We start from the raw sequence: 15391 nt of genomic DNA on the forward strand, positions 1-15391 counted from the left end.
ACAGATAGGTTGGTTCAAGGTCATGCTTTGGGAGTCCAGAAATAGACCAGGAAATAGCCTGTCACCCTCCCTGATGAAGCATGTCACAAGGAGGGGGAGTTGTCTATTGTCTAAAGCAAAAACAGTTTCAGTAAAGTGTTCATCAGGAAAATGAGCTGCGACGGTCGAAGTCAGACCACATAGTAATCATTTTCATCAAATTGAATGTTTTCATTACCATCATGGCATTCATAACTGACTGCACTCACTTTGGATCCCGGAGACTCTGAAGTATTATTCTTCAGATAGCCTTAATAGGAGTTATGGTAATGGCAAGATTGACACTCGCATATGCGTTTGACCGTGTTAATATCACATCTGGAGTCGTGAATCTGTCTCATCCATCAGCCAAATTATTTATTCACTTTTTTTCTGGTCCATTCAGGTCATTTTGCTCAGTGTAGTTGAAGTCATAAAAATGGAAATCTGACTGTGTGCTTTAACTTGTACTATCTAACTTCTACTGACATTGACAGAATGTCCCCAAGATTTTTCTGTGCAAAGTAGGTAGATGACGGTCGGCACGCCCCCAGTTTGGAGAAGCAGACGAGAGTTAGCGCACAGAACCAAAGCAATGTACTGCTGCGGACGGGGCTGGCAGCAAAACATATTTTAGTCACCTAAAAGAAAGACTCACCTAAAAAAATCAATATCAGTTTAAATGTACGCTATATTTAGAATATTTTCATTGCTTTACCTTTCCCTCAACTGAACTGAAGCCGTTGTATCCATATATGCTCTCGCCAAAGCCACCAGAATCCATTGCAAAAACCTGTAATTTTACCTCGCAGAACATGGGTGTTGCTGGTCTACCGCTGCCTCGATCGGTTAGTTAGTTTGTGCTATTGTGTGACTTTAGTGAATCCAAACTAACCAAAGTCACACAATAACACAAACAAACTAACCGATTGAGGCAGCGGTAGACCAGCAACACCCATGTTCTGCGAGGTAAAATTATTGTTTTTTTTCAATAGAGTATGGTTGACTTGGCGAGAGCATAGATAACAGCGCCAATTCCTCGTCAGAAACATAGACTATATAGATTTTTCATGGCAAGGTCAACCGGCGAAAATATTCTAAATATAGCGTACACTTAAACTGATATTGATTTTTTAGGTGGCTAAAATACATTTTGCTGCCGGCCCCGTCCACGGCAGTACATTGCTTTATTTCCATGCTGGTCTGTTTCTCCAAACTGGGGTTGTGCCGACCATCATCTACTGTAGGTATTACACTGACTATGGATAAGTACCTCGTACAACCCCACTTCAAAACATCCAAACTATCCCTTTAAGGATGAGACTTCTTTGACATAAATATTGTGTATTAAATACCAACAAGTCTGTGACATTTTGAGAAGTGGAATTGTACGGTTACATTGCGTTGTTTTCATTCACTACAGTATACATTTTTTGCCATGGCATGGCAGTTGGACTTATTGTCATTGTTTTATGACATTTTGTGAATCTCATCCTGTGAAGCCATCAAAGCTGTACGGCAGGTTTGGAGCACAGTATAGGGCAGCATGTGTCTGATCATATTTAAGCTGGCTGGTGTAAGATGATCATGCAAAGTGCAGATTCCACTTAAGGCAGAAGCAGGTTTAGAGACAAGCATGTGACCTTCACATTTCCAGTAATTAAAAGATGTTCTGTTAAAGCAATGCAAAACTGATTGTAGTTCATCTGCATCCTTCACTGTCATTCACTTTTTGAAACTCTTCATTATCCCTCGTTCAGTTCTGTTGAGCCATGGATTTATATACCATCAAGGGGCTTTAAAGTTATGCTTGCCTTACTTGCATATTTTCAACGGTGATAGACTAGATAGATTCCTTTACTTTGAAATGCCAGTCATAATCTCCTCAAGCTATGGTAAGAATAGCATCAGTTTAATGACAAGGTTGTCATGAACGGGCAGGACAAGGTTAAGAAACCGAAGCCTTGTTTCCACCAAGAAGCTCCTCGTAATTTTAGTCCCGGGACTACTAAAAAGGTGCTTTCAGCCCATTGTTGTTTGTGTCCATAGCAGCCTAAAGACCTACAAAGATTAGGCAAATTAATTCGCTGACGTGTGAAAACGCAACATAACGTGACGAGGGCTGCTGGTGGTCGTAGGGGTAAACACACACTGCTTTTTTAGGGGGTAAAAAGGCCCCAGAAAATGTCCCCAGAACTTAATTTAGACTCTGGTCCCTGCGGCCGAAACACTATGAGTTCCTCAAAAGGTTCCTAGTTCCAGTGGGAGGTTCCTGTGGTGGAAACGGGACTCTAGTCTCAGCATATACAGTAATAACAAGTATAAGTAATAACAGTAACAACACTCTGTATACCTAATTATTATTTGTATTATTAAAGGAACAGTAACAACATATCTATACATGCTGTCCATCCCACTGTCCATATGAACTCTTCAGCAGTCACCTCAGTGTTGGCAACTACTGTATAGTTGAGCTTTCAGCAAACAGATTGAAGTTCCTAAATCCTATTTTGATGTGGTGGATGACACATCGTACAGCTTTGGGCTGAGCATATATCCACTTTAATTGTTTCTTCTTACTTCCAGTCATTGCTAGGCCACAGTAAACGTAAAATAATTCTTTTGTGACATGTTCTCTTTTTTATTGTTACTTTCTGTCTTCATCAGAGAAATTGATGACTGAGAAAAAGCTCAATTGACACTTGTGGAGTGATGTCACATCAGTAAATGTGAACATTTGAAGCAGTCTATCAAACATCAGCTTTAAACACCCGTTACATTTCACGGTATTTCACGAGGCACGTTATCCTTCTCACCATAAATCCTCAAACTGCTTTAAGTAATAGAATTATGTTTGTGCATTGTTCTATGTATAGCTCAGTGTTAACGTAAGATTATGCAAAGTTATCTGGAAGAGGAGAGATGTGGAAAAGGCAGGTTTAGTGCAGATGTAGGTCAATTCAGTAACATTGTAAGTTATACAAAATTGAATTGTGAATTTGAAATAGCTATTTTAACTCCAGCACGTACATTACACACACAATGCTAACTGATGTGTCATACTTTTTCTTCTAAACCAACGTCTATTTACTTCATTGTAGTATTTTTGTGCCTCTCTTGCTCCTTTCTCTTCATAATGCTGTTGTAAAGTTTAGTGGAGAGCGTGACAGCCGGGTTGCAGTGGTGGTATCTAATGTGTGCGACACAGGAATGACTTCACTGTGGCTGCAAAATGTTGCTTCTGTTCACTGTCACGGTGATGTTATGGGCTTCTTTCTGCGTATAATGGTATCTGAAAAGGAAGTTGGTTTCTTCCATGAATCATTGACTGCCTTCCAAGTAAGGAGAACCTCAGTGTGTTCCCCGGAGAACCGTATCGGATTGAGGACAGAGCAGGAAAAAGAGCTTCAGGAGGCACTTCCCCATGGAGGGGTCGATCAGCCTCTGCTCTGCTGGCCTGGAGGCTTTGACTTTGTTATAGATTATCACACCATGATCAATTCGTCAACTCTCCCCATGTGCCACTGCCTTAAAGGATTAAAAGAAATGTCAAATATGCCCTCATTTCTATCATACAGTAGCAAGAGAAGCAGAGAGAGATGGAGCTTAGTGTCTTTTCCCTTTTTACACCACGTGATATATTGCTCCTCTCCACCACATGCCACAACAAATCTCCTGGGGAACTGTTTCAATGACAGTGGTGGTAAACAGTTTGAAAGCTTCACATAAAACAGGAGAGTCCCCTTGATACGACAGAAACATCCTGTAAAAATGCTGGCTGCAGTCCAAGCTGTGAGTGCAGATACTGTAAGTTTTATTCCACTGTGGTCTCTCTCTCTTTTCCCCCCTTGTTCTACCAGCTTATCTTTATTTCCTTAGCTTCAGTGTGGTGCAGCAACACAAAGCAGGAAAAAACAACAGGGTTAGTGCTGCTTTTAACCCCTTTTGCGGAAAACAATGCAGAGACAGGTCACACATTGTTTCCTATTGTAAGTTCACCGCTGCAGTCAGGAAGAGGCTCTGCCGAGTGGTGGACAGTTGCATGTCAATTATACTGGTTGAATAGCTGCAGATGATGACGATGATTTTGAAACCTCACCGAATACCTTCAGGTCATTCAGGCTTCAAAACACCCAAACTATCCCTTTAAGAAGTGATATCTATTATTTTCTAGGCCTGTGAGAGGCCTTACTCTTCCAGAGTTTACTAAGAATAATGCAATTGAACAGTCATAATCTCAGGATGATTCCAGGGGCATGACAGTGACTTCCTTTTAATCCAGTGGTCTGCACAGTCTGTATTTGTGGATGAAAAATATGCTGCAACTGCATGTCATTACTTAATCGGCACAGACTAAAATTCCTAAGAAACGTTTCTGGGACCTAGTTAAATCAAATTGATCCTTGTCATCACCAGTGTTCTCGTTATCTATGATGCAGCTCTTTTTGAGTACATAGGACAAATCAAAAGCGACAACAGCCTGGAAAAAAGTCCTTGCCATTATGGGAATGAATACTGATTAGGTCATAACTGCTAGTTTACCTTCTGGGTGATATTTCATTGTTGGATTTGCCGTTGCAGCAAATCACTTCATTATTATTATTATTATTATTTTTTTTTTTTTAGGGTTATTATATCATTCTGTAGCTTCCCAGTGGTGTTCCTTATGTATTAAAAAACGAACATTCAAATTTTGGTCAAAGTATGTCTTAGCGTCAAAATGCTAGTTTCCCAAGAACTTCTAAAAACTTTTTCCCACGTGACCTGACGTAGGTTTCTGCATGGTGACGCAGCTACATGCACATTATATAGACATCCTTATAGTCAGTGTATTCATTTCAAATACAGTAACTTAGATGGCGGTCGGCACGCTCCCAGTTTGGAGAAGCAGACAGGAGTACCGGCACGGATGATACAGTAAGCAATGTATGCAATGTATGCTTCCTCCGCTTTACCTCGACGTCACAGCCTGTTCTGATGGTGAACTGAAGCAGTTACATTGCTCTCTTCAAAGCCACCAGACTACATTCACAAAAGCAGTAATTTTACTTTGCAGAACACAGGAGTACACACACAACCCCACTTCAAAATCCGATCTAACCCTTTCAGTTATTTCCAAACTTAGCACAGCTAACTTTGACTCAGCTAGTGCTAGCGTTCACATTATTCATAACCTTATTGATGAGCTTACTTTGATAACCTACGTCACTGCTTTTTGCAACGGCTAAGTGGGCATTTCCAGTTGAAAAAAACTAAACGGAGCGCAGATGGACCCGCCCTTTAAAACCCACCACCACAACACAAATGTACAGTATATACTATGGTTGGTTGAGGATTAAAAGACCCTGTTTAAATCTTTTTAATAACGTAGTCTGCAATACAAAAAGGTGTCATTTGACACCAACTGTCACTTAAACTGTATGGGCTGTGCTGTATGTCTTCGATGTTAATTTTTCTGAGTCCATAGCAATATGATGATGTCATGAGGAAATGTGAGGTGGGACGTGGAAGCTGTCCAAAGACGCAAGGCTTTGTTTCTTTTTTAGTTCGCTTTGTTATCTGGGTGTGTGTACGATGTGTGCCCCAGGAGGAGTGTCAGACAAAGTTTCACTGGAGTGTTTGGCACACGGAGCATCCACTGTTAACTCATCCACCGCAGGCCCATTGGCTGTGACAGGTCGCGTGGCGGTGTCAGGAAATGGTCATATCCTTTATATGTGAAAGCTCAGCACAGGGCTGCGCTCTGTTTCCCTGCCTGTCTGTAGTTTGTCAGAGGAATAAAGAAGCAATATCACATATCCAATGCTTCTCATCCCGTCTGTTACACTGATCTTCTTCACCGCCGCCTTTTCTACTGCAGGATAGAAGCCCGTATGTCCAAGTCAGCGGCCAATCAGAGATCCCCGAACATGGTCACAGAGTCCTCCAAGGCTGTGACCTCAGCAGCAGTGGAGGCCACCTCAGGGTCAAAGGTGAGTGTCGGTGTTTGTCTCCACAGAGAGCCCAACCGTTTATGTTGAGTATGTTTTACTTGTGTTAGTCAGTTTTACTGTAAACAGAGAAAATTAATCCTAAAACAGAGTCAAAATGGTTTTTTTCAGGTTTTCTTATTTGACGTTTATCGTAACTGACCAAGCATTTCTTTTTGAAGTAGCGAATTTATGAGCTCATGTTGATAAACTGGTTTAATTAACTCTAGAAGACATTATCTCATTCTGATTAACGGCCACAGAGAGCAATAATCTAGTCATTTTTCAGGCATAATAAAACTCAAGTACACACCCTCTGGGACTGGACAGGGGTGCGGTGCACAGTGTGCATCTTTGTGATAGAGTTGCTGTTGTTTCCACAGTGATCATGGAAACTTTCGCTGCGAACATGTTTTGTCACTGAACATGGGACACAGCACAGAAGTACTGGACGAATAAAATCACAGAAAAATGATCAAAGTTTCAAAGCAACTTAACGTTAGAGGCAAATATTACTCTGATGGACGTGAATGCGTGAATACTTGCTGATTGAAAATAATTGTGATTTTTTTCTATTTCTTTGTTGTAGAGCTGAAATGATCAATTATCTAATCAATAATCTACATAAAATTGATGAGCAGCAATTCTAAAAACTGATTAATTTACAATACATTGTTTTTTTGAGCAAAAATGCCAAACGTTTGCTGTTTCCAGTCCCTCAAATGTGAAATATGAATATGACAATACACTAAATATCTTTGGGTTGTGAACTGTTGATCTGACAAAACGTTACGTTGGGCTCTTGGAGCTTGTGAGGGACATTCTTAACTAATTTCAAATTTATTTTATAGACCAAATGATTGAGAAAATGACAAGCAGATTAACAGATAACATAAAGAATACTACTTTGTCTGTGTGATGATTGTTCTCTGTGACTGACTCATTTTGTCTATTTAAGACTCTGTATGAGGAATTGGGTGTGCATATTTGTCCCCTCAACATTTGTGTCTTCTTTTAGCCCACTGGTCAACCCGACAACTCCTGGTATATCTTTAGAAAAGCACCTGAGAAAAAGTAGGATGTGATTTTTACAGAGCAAAAGAAGTTTGAAATGACCTTGTCTAAAAATATGCCTGATTATAAATGGAGCACTTATCCCCAGGAATAGACAGTTGGTATTTCCTCTTTTCGTTACGGGTGTTAGAAGGAAGAAGTTCCAGGAAAGTTATTTTTTCTTTCCAAAGCCCCTTAACTTAGTTCTCAGACTTTTTCTGTCATGGCCCCTTCAGAAGCCAAAACAAATTCATGATCCCCCTTACTCGAGTAAACTGATTTCATTTTTATCAATCTCTAACAATATTGGGGAAACTACAGGTAAAACAAGCCAAGTTGAATTTAATATAAACCATTCAAATTTAATTTCATTCCACACTTTTGGTCATCTCCACAATACTGGATCCACAGCTTCCCAGTTTGAGACCTCTGGTATCTATAGAACTAATCTCTAGTGATTACTATATGTTACCTCAGGTAAGCATAGTAAATTGGGTTTCAGTTCTTCAGCAAAGCCACCGCATAATCAAGTCTTTTGGTTTTTCTTTGCTTTCTGCAGGGCTCCAGAGGTACGGGGAAAGTACACAGTTTTGGCAAAAGGGATCATGCTATTAAAAGAAACCTCAACATCCCTGTGGTGGTGAGAGGCTGGCTCTATAAACAGGTGAGCTGGGCTTCCTCTGCTCTTATTGTGAGTCTGAAAGAAAGACCCCACTTGTGTCACATAGTTGCACATGTTGAAGAGGTTTGTGTAAAATCTAGGGCTGTCAATCAATTAAAATGTTTAATTGCGATTAATCTCATGATTGTCCATAGTTAATTGCGATTAATCGCAAATTAATCACACATTTTTTATCTGTTCAAAATGAACCTTAAAGATAGATTTGTCAAGTATTTCATACTCTTATCAACATGGGAGTGGACAAATGTGCTTGCTTTATGCAAATGTATCTATATATCTATTTTTAGAAATCAATTAACAACACAAAACAATGACACATATTGTCCAGAAACCCTCACAGGTACTGCATTTAGCATAAAAAATATTCTCAAATCATAACATGGCAAACTGCAGCCCAACAGGCAACAACAGCTGTCAGTGTGTCAGTGTGCTGACTTGACTATGACTTGCCCCAAACTGCATGTGATTATCATAAAGTGGGCATGTCTGTAAAGGGGAGACTCGTGGGTACTCATAGAACCCATTTACATTCACATATCTAGAGGTCAGCGGTCAAGGGAACCCTTTAGAAATGGCCATGCCAGGTTTTCCTCAGCAAAATTTAGCATAAGTTTGGAGCGTTATATAGCTTCCTTCCCGACAAGCTAGTATGACGTGGTTGGTACCACTTGATTGAGCCCGCTACAACCTAAAAATTGCAAGTTAAAGGAATTAGTGACATTAAAACGAATTTGCGTTAACTTCTTTTTATCGCGTTAACTTTGACAGCCCTAGTAAAATCTGATGTTCTATAAATTGTAACATTTTCAAAATGAATGCTCATACTGCCCTTACGAAACCATTTTTAATCTGGAGTGTTTTATGAGAGCACATCATTTTACAGTACAGAGTTACATGTAGAGTCTGCAGCTTTGTAAAAAAGTAAAAAATAAACTTTAATTAAATTATTGTTCCAATCATATACGTAAAGCCTTTTCTCTCCCCCAGTGCTCGCTGCTGACGAGCGCCGTATTCTCAAACGACACTTTTTAATTAAAAAGTGAATGAAAACGTATTCCTGTGAGGAGGATTTCTAAATACACTGTGTGTTTCGTTTCCCCCTTCACCTCCAGGACAGCTCTGGAATGCGACTGTGGAAAAGGAAGTGGTTTGTTTTGTCAGACTACTGCTTGTTTTACTACAAAGGTGAGTCTATGAAAAGTGCACTTGGCCAGGGTTTAACAGACAAGAATCAAAATGATCATACAAACATACATGTTCCCCTCTGAGGGAAGGTTCATTTCTTGATTAATGACAGCTTATAATTAGATGTTTGACATATCTCGCTATCTCTTCCTCCCACTTCTCCTTCCTTATTAACTTGAGTGTTTTATTATGGGATGTAATCTGTGCTTGTGTTGCCAGAGAATCCACCTCCTCTACTCCATTAATCATACTGAATAATAGATAAGCCACATACCACCACGTGCCACATGCAGCCACATGGTCTCGACCAGACAGGAGTCACCCATGAATTATGCCTCGCTAATTTTCCTGCTGTTCATAAATCTGCAGTAAACATCGTAAAAGTCCTTGGCATAATTAAAGATAGTTGATTTGGATGTTTCAATACTCTGTTTGTGTGTTCTTGCTTCACAGACAGCCGTGAGGAGACGGTGCTCGGTAGCATCCCGCTCCCCAGTTATGTCATCGCACCAGTTGAGCCTGATGACCACATAAACCGCAAATACGCTTTCAAGGTAACACTGAAGTGGTATTGAATCAGAGAGAGTCATGACAGAAGTTATCATGTCCATGTGTAGCCAGCAAAACCTGTTTACCACTTAGCTAGAATATTCATTACTAAATCACTGTTTGGTAGCAATCCTCACATACTGTGGTCTCTGTAACACAGGAAGGATGGTTAGGTATTACCTTGCTGCAAATCTCCGTTCTTCTTTTTTCTTTTTCTTTTTCTTTTTCTTAAGACTTGATTGCTGATTTACTATCATGTTCTGGGTATTGAACTTGACTACCAACTGAAATGTGTCCTGTGGAATCAGGTCATAGTTTTGTTTAGTCATTGTTTGATCAGATATCTTCTTACTTAAAGAGGACCTATTATGCTTTTGTGTTTTTTTTCCTGCTCCTGAACTGCCTGAAACGCCTTGATTGAAGTCCTGCCTTTTTTTTGCGTAATGTGGTGATGTCACCAAGTAACACATTTGCATAGTACCTGCCTAGCGGCTAGATTGGCACGCCCTCAAACAAAGCTAGTTAGAGCGGCGCTGTAGCGGAGTCTGAAGGGTTTGGTTCAGCTGACCAATCAGAGCAGACTGGGCTTTTCGGGGAGTATGCACCTGAAAATGAGCACAATGGGTCCTCTTTAAATTATAACCTTTCTCTTTATAGATCATTTTATTTATGCAAACTTTTACGGCTCCTTGTATAACAGTAAGAAAGAGGTTTGGCTTATTTTGTTAAATTAACAAAAAAAGGTTTTGCATAAAATCAAATTCTCAAATTAAGTTAGGGAAAAAAAGTATTGTTTTGTTATCAGTGCCGAAGCAGGTATTGTTTTGCATTTCTTTTCTGGAAAATTTCAACTAGTGTTCACATTTTTGTGCAAGAAAGATAAGATTTTGCTTGCAACTCAGCTTCTGATATCTTTGAAGACTTCTTTATGATGTCCAGTTGCGTGGAGTCTGATGGAACTTCTGACCTCCAGGTCGCTGATCTTTTTTAAACACAAACCCAATAGTGTTACAGTGGATGGCTGCAGTACAACCCTTTATGTATTCTGTTCACTTGTGCATGGTCTGATTTTATTAACCTATTATAAAAAGGGTCAGAAGTTCAATTTCCACTGTGTTTTCTGTAGCCCTACCAGTGTGCTGCAGAGGCTGCAGCAGTGCAGTCTTCAACATGGCGTGCACAGTGCAAGAGCTTTTCTTTCATTGAGATCTGAATGGCACAAAGCTCCCGTGTTACACTGTACCCAACAGAGTGAGCCCGCATTTGCAAATAGTGTCATTTTTATTTAAAAACCTGCGACAGAACTTTTCCTTGCATGCGGCAAAGTCTTTTTCTCTTTTCCGTCTGTGAATTCTGCCAGAGGACAGCAAAGGGATTTATGTCTTTTGGTTACGGCAAGAGTGTTAACATTATCCAGCTCCTCCTTTGTGGAAACACAGAGCTTGTTGCAAAGAACAATAGTGCCTGAATGTTTGATGCACCGCTGCAGCTTCAGGGCATTCTGTTGCAATCCTTTCAGCTCCTTTGTACTTCGGCTTTTGTTCTTGGATTGTGTGTGTGTGCGTGTGAATATGTGAGTGTGAATGTGTGGTACGTGTCTCCTGTGTTTTAAATATCATATTACATACAATGGAATTTGTATGATAATTGTGCTGCTGGAGCTATTAATTATGCATTCAGCCTGTTCACCGTCTCCTCCCACCACTTGCTGGGGAGTATATGTAAGGTTAGGTGAGCTCTGCTGTACCACCCTGTATTTAAGAGCTTTCTATTCCCCTCAGCTCTCTCTGAGCCATCATGCATTAAAGAGCAGGAGATTTCATTACGTGTATGTGAGGTGCTTTGGAAATTTTCCTTTACTGCTAAGTAAGCATGACAGCAGCTCAGTAGATCAACAACGGGATGTTTCAGACTGTTGGAGCTGCTGACAGACTACAGTTTGTGCTGAAATAATGAGATTTGGTGACACTAAATTTATTCTCTAAATAAATTTGATTAGCAGTTGAATGGAGAAGATATAAGAAAACCGGTTGTGTAAGTCAGTAAGGGTGGAGGAAAAAATCGATACAGCATAGTATCGCAATATTTTGTCAGGCAATATTGTATCGATGTCAAGTATCGATCTTTTATTATATAAACTATTAACCTCTTAACAATCTGACGGTGAGCCCAGCCGCTATTCTGTCTTTCAGAAGTTGTAGCAGGCTCAGTCTTAAAGCTAGAGTGAAGATACTGGAATCATATGAAAGTAAAAAACTTAAGGAATCGATTGGTGCCAACCATGTCACAAAAGCTTGTCGGGAAGAACGCTAAATAACGCTCCAAAGTTACGCTATATTTTGGCGAGGAAAAACTGGCATGGCCATTTTCAAAGGGGTCCTTTGACGTCTTACCTCAAGATATGTGAATGAAATCTCTGTGAAAACTGTATCTTATTAGATAAAACAGATGTTGACAAACTGCATCATTTGCATCAAAAAAGGTAATAAATTACAATATATCTTATAGCAATACTACTTTAAAATCACAATAAGATCAGATTGTGACTTAAAGCTTCAGTAGGCAGAATATTTTTGGCATCATTGGGAAGAAATTCCCTAATAACCTTTCAGCATATTGTAATTCAAGTGTTCTGAGAGATCACTTGACTTCTGCAGCTCCTCCTGGCTCTGTTTTCAGGCTTTAAAAAAATCTAGCCTGTGACGGGAGACTTTGGCCAATCACAGGTCATTTCAGAGAGAGAGCGCGTTCCTATTGGCTGTGCTCCAGCTGGTGGGCGGTGCTTGGCATTTCCTCAACTGATCTCAACATGGCTGCAGGGTTACAAACTTTATCATTTTACAGCTAAACAGTACACTACAAGATGATTCTGAAATTATTTGAGGAGAAATAGGCATTACAGTAACATAATATTGATTCATATTTGATCAGCGCTGCTTAGTTTGACCGTTTGATCGGAGTTTGCGAGTGATTGACAGCTGCTCAAAGACAGCAGGCTCCAGCTCAGCTCTGATTGGTTGTTTTCTTCCTGTCTGTGAAATCTTGCAGATGCCATTAGGAGCACCGGAGGACACAGAGGCACATGATTATTTTTTCAGATTACCTGTCTCATGCACTACTGTCAGGATATAGTGACCGTTTTATAAATATAACTTTTTTAAATCATATTTGCTCCATTTCTACCCACTGCTGCTTTAAATATCGTGATAATACTGCTGGGCCTCTGGTGATTCCCACCCCTATAAGTCAGTACAGTACTTCTCTGAAGTATTTATACCATTTTTTTTTCACCTTCTCTGAAGCACCAAAGCCGGGATGCCACAATGATGTGTCTGATTGTAAAGTGTCACAACACTTTCGATGCTGCCGCTGTTACTCATTCTTGCTTCTGTGATGACTCGACTGCCATAAGCTCACAGCTGGAGCCATCTCTGCTCTTTCTTATTGAGTCAGCAACTTCCTGTTGTTTTCTGCTGTGCTCTTATTTTTGCTCATCTCAATGTGTTTCTCTCATTCCCTGTTGGTCAATTGCCTCCCATTGTGACCTGGTGTGTGTGCGCGGGCGGAGTGAGTACTGTTCTCTGCGGGCGGGCGTCCTCAGTCACGCTGGCTTCCTGTCTTGCATGAATAGGTATTTGATTTCACTCTAGCCTCATCAGTGGACCGCCATCCTCAGCTCATTTTGTTTCACATCGTGCTAGCAGCTGCTGAATGCACATTTTCTAAATGTGCATCAAAGTCTCATCATGTACAGACGTGACTACAGTCAATGCCAGAGCACACAGGAGTGCCGTTAGTTTTAGTAAACAGCTTTAATGTTTTTTTTTGGACAGAACAGAACTTTTGTTTTACATGTACAGTACAGTCCTTAAGTATTTGGACAGTGACACATTTGTTATTGTTTTTGCACAGTACTCCAGCAAATTGGATTTGAAATGAAAAACAGAAAATTGCACATTCAATGCAGGACTCATAACTCTTTTTATAGTCCCCCAATTCTTGGACAATGTGATAGGACAATGACCAGGCTACAGTACTACAGTGTTGGTGAACACCGATTTTGGTGGAACAGTGTAGGTCCTACACAACGGCAACGGTTAGCCAGTTGCTCATTTTTATAAATGTGGTCAATGGGTAGAACAAGACACATCGCCAAGGTCACAATCTAATATACGTATATGCTGCTCAGTGGCTCTGGTATTTGTCTTGTCAAGCTGCGTATCATTTATCACACCCTCATCGTCATCGGAGTGGTCGGATGACAGGTTCTCACACTCCTCCCTGATTTCATTGCATTTTCTTTGGATGTTTGTTGCCATCAGCAATTTGCCCCCCTACTGTACATACATTCATTTTCTATTGTTTTACAATAGAAAATACAATATACACTGTTAACTTGTTTCTCTACATCTGTTTTTAAGCAGGTCCCTTGTTGGGAACTTTGCAATGTTTGGCTTCTCACATATTGCCGAAAGGTTCAAGATTTTTTTTTAGTAGAATGATGCATTCACTTTACAGGCTTCAGAATTGATGAATCATGGTGATGATTGGCTGGCAACAGTCTTTTGTTTTGAGAAGTTTTTTAAGAAGCTAAAGAGGTCAAAGGCTGTATAAAGTTTATTCACTTTGAAGTTTAAAACTAACAGTGTGTAAAGCTGCAATGATAAGTCAACTAATCAATTAGTTGATCGACAGAAAAATAATCGCCAACTCTTTTGATAATTAATCGATAAATGACAAAAATGTCATTTTCAGCCTGTCAAATATGGAGATTTCCTGCTTTTCTCTGTTTTATATCAGTGAATATCTTTGGGTTTTGGACTGACAAAATAAGACATTTAAAGACATCACCTTGGACATTTTTCACTATTTTCTGACATTCTATTGACCAAACTGCTAATCGATTAATCAAGAAAATAATCAGCAGATTAATCGATAACGAAAATAATTGTTAGTTGCAGTCCTAACAGTATGCAACCTTTTGTAAACAGACTAATAAAAGGGCAGAGCTCCCTTTACAGTGAAGTCAACGTTATACATATATATATATATACTGTATTTTATTATAGATTAATCGGTGGAGTTCTATTTGCGAGGATAAATATGATAAATCAGAATTGCAACTTCATAATTACCAAGACTTTTTTTCTGTGTCACTGTGGATATGTTCTTACAGATTTTGTTTATTAAGCATGTTGTGGTATTGTACTCGGTGAAGACCATGCTTTTTCCACGATGTATATGATGCAGCTCAGTCTTGTGTTGTGGATGCTCTTCTGGTATTGTTGGCGGCTGTTCATGAATTTTGTTATGCTGAAGTTACAAATAATGTGAAATAATAATAATAATAAAATTAACTTTATTTGTGTAGCACTTTTCAAGCTGGGAGCACAAAGTGTTTTCCATAGACAGCATTAAAAAACAACCACAAATATAAAAAAGACAGGATTTAAAAGCAGAAACAGTGTCAGCAGATCGAATACTAACTGGAAGACTGATCCAAAGCAAACGCTCGATCACCCTTTGACCTTAACCTGGACTCTGGAGGCCTAAACCAGCAGATCTGAGAGGCCTTTTTGGACAGTAAGGAGTTAAAAGTTCACTGATGTATTCTGTCGCCCGGCTGTGTAAAGCCATGTAAGTCATAAGTAAGATTTTAAAATGGATTCAAAAAGAAATTGGTAGCCAGTGTAGAGAGGCTTAAACTGGGGTGATGTGAGAAGAGTGTTTGGTGTTCTGCACAATCTGAAGTTTAGCTGTATCTCAGGCTCTGAGGCAGGGAAATGACTAGCATCTTACACTAAAACGTTGATTGTGGAGATATGCAGTATGATTAAACATTACTAACTAATCCTTTGCACTCTTTGACTATATATAGAGTAGATCAGTACAACATATTTTGCAGATTTAAAATGAAAAGGTAATCTGCATGATT

The 15391-nt window shown here is 39.7% G+C and overlaps 1 protein-coding gene across 14 annotated transcripts in view; it reads left to right on the top strand.

Annotated features, from left to right (window-relative positions):
- Positions 1-15391, top strand: part of plekha7b (pleckstrin homology domain containing, family A member 7b) — a 99249-nt gene that overhangs the window by 53468 nt on the left and 30390 nt on the right. For all 14 annotated transcript variants that reach the window (XM_074616576.1, XM_074616534.1, XM_074616551.1 and 11 more), the window contains 4 exons: positions 5879-5990; positions 7600-7704; positions 8835-8907; positions 9361-9461. In XM_074616576.1, coding sequence (XP_074472677.1) covers positions 5879-5990; positions 7600-7704; positions 8835-8907; positions 9361-9461 — 391 coding nt within the window. The remainder of the gene's footprint in view (positions 1-5878; positions 5991-7599; positions 7705-8834; positions 8908-9360; positions 9462-15391) is intronic.

The sequence above is a fragment of the Sebastes fasciatus genome, chromosome 2 (assembly GCF_043250625.1).
Source record: "Sebastes fasciatus isolate fSebFas1 chromosome 2, fSebFas1.pri, whole genome shotgun sequence".
Taxonomy (NCBI): Eukaryota; Metazoa; Chordata; class Actinopteri; order Perciformes; family Sebastidae; genus Sebastes; species Sebastes fasciatus.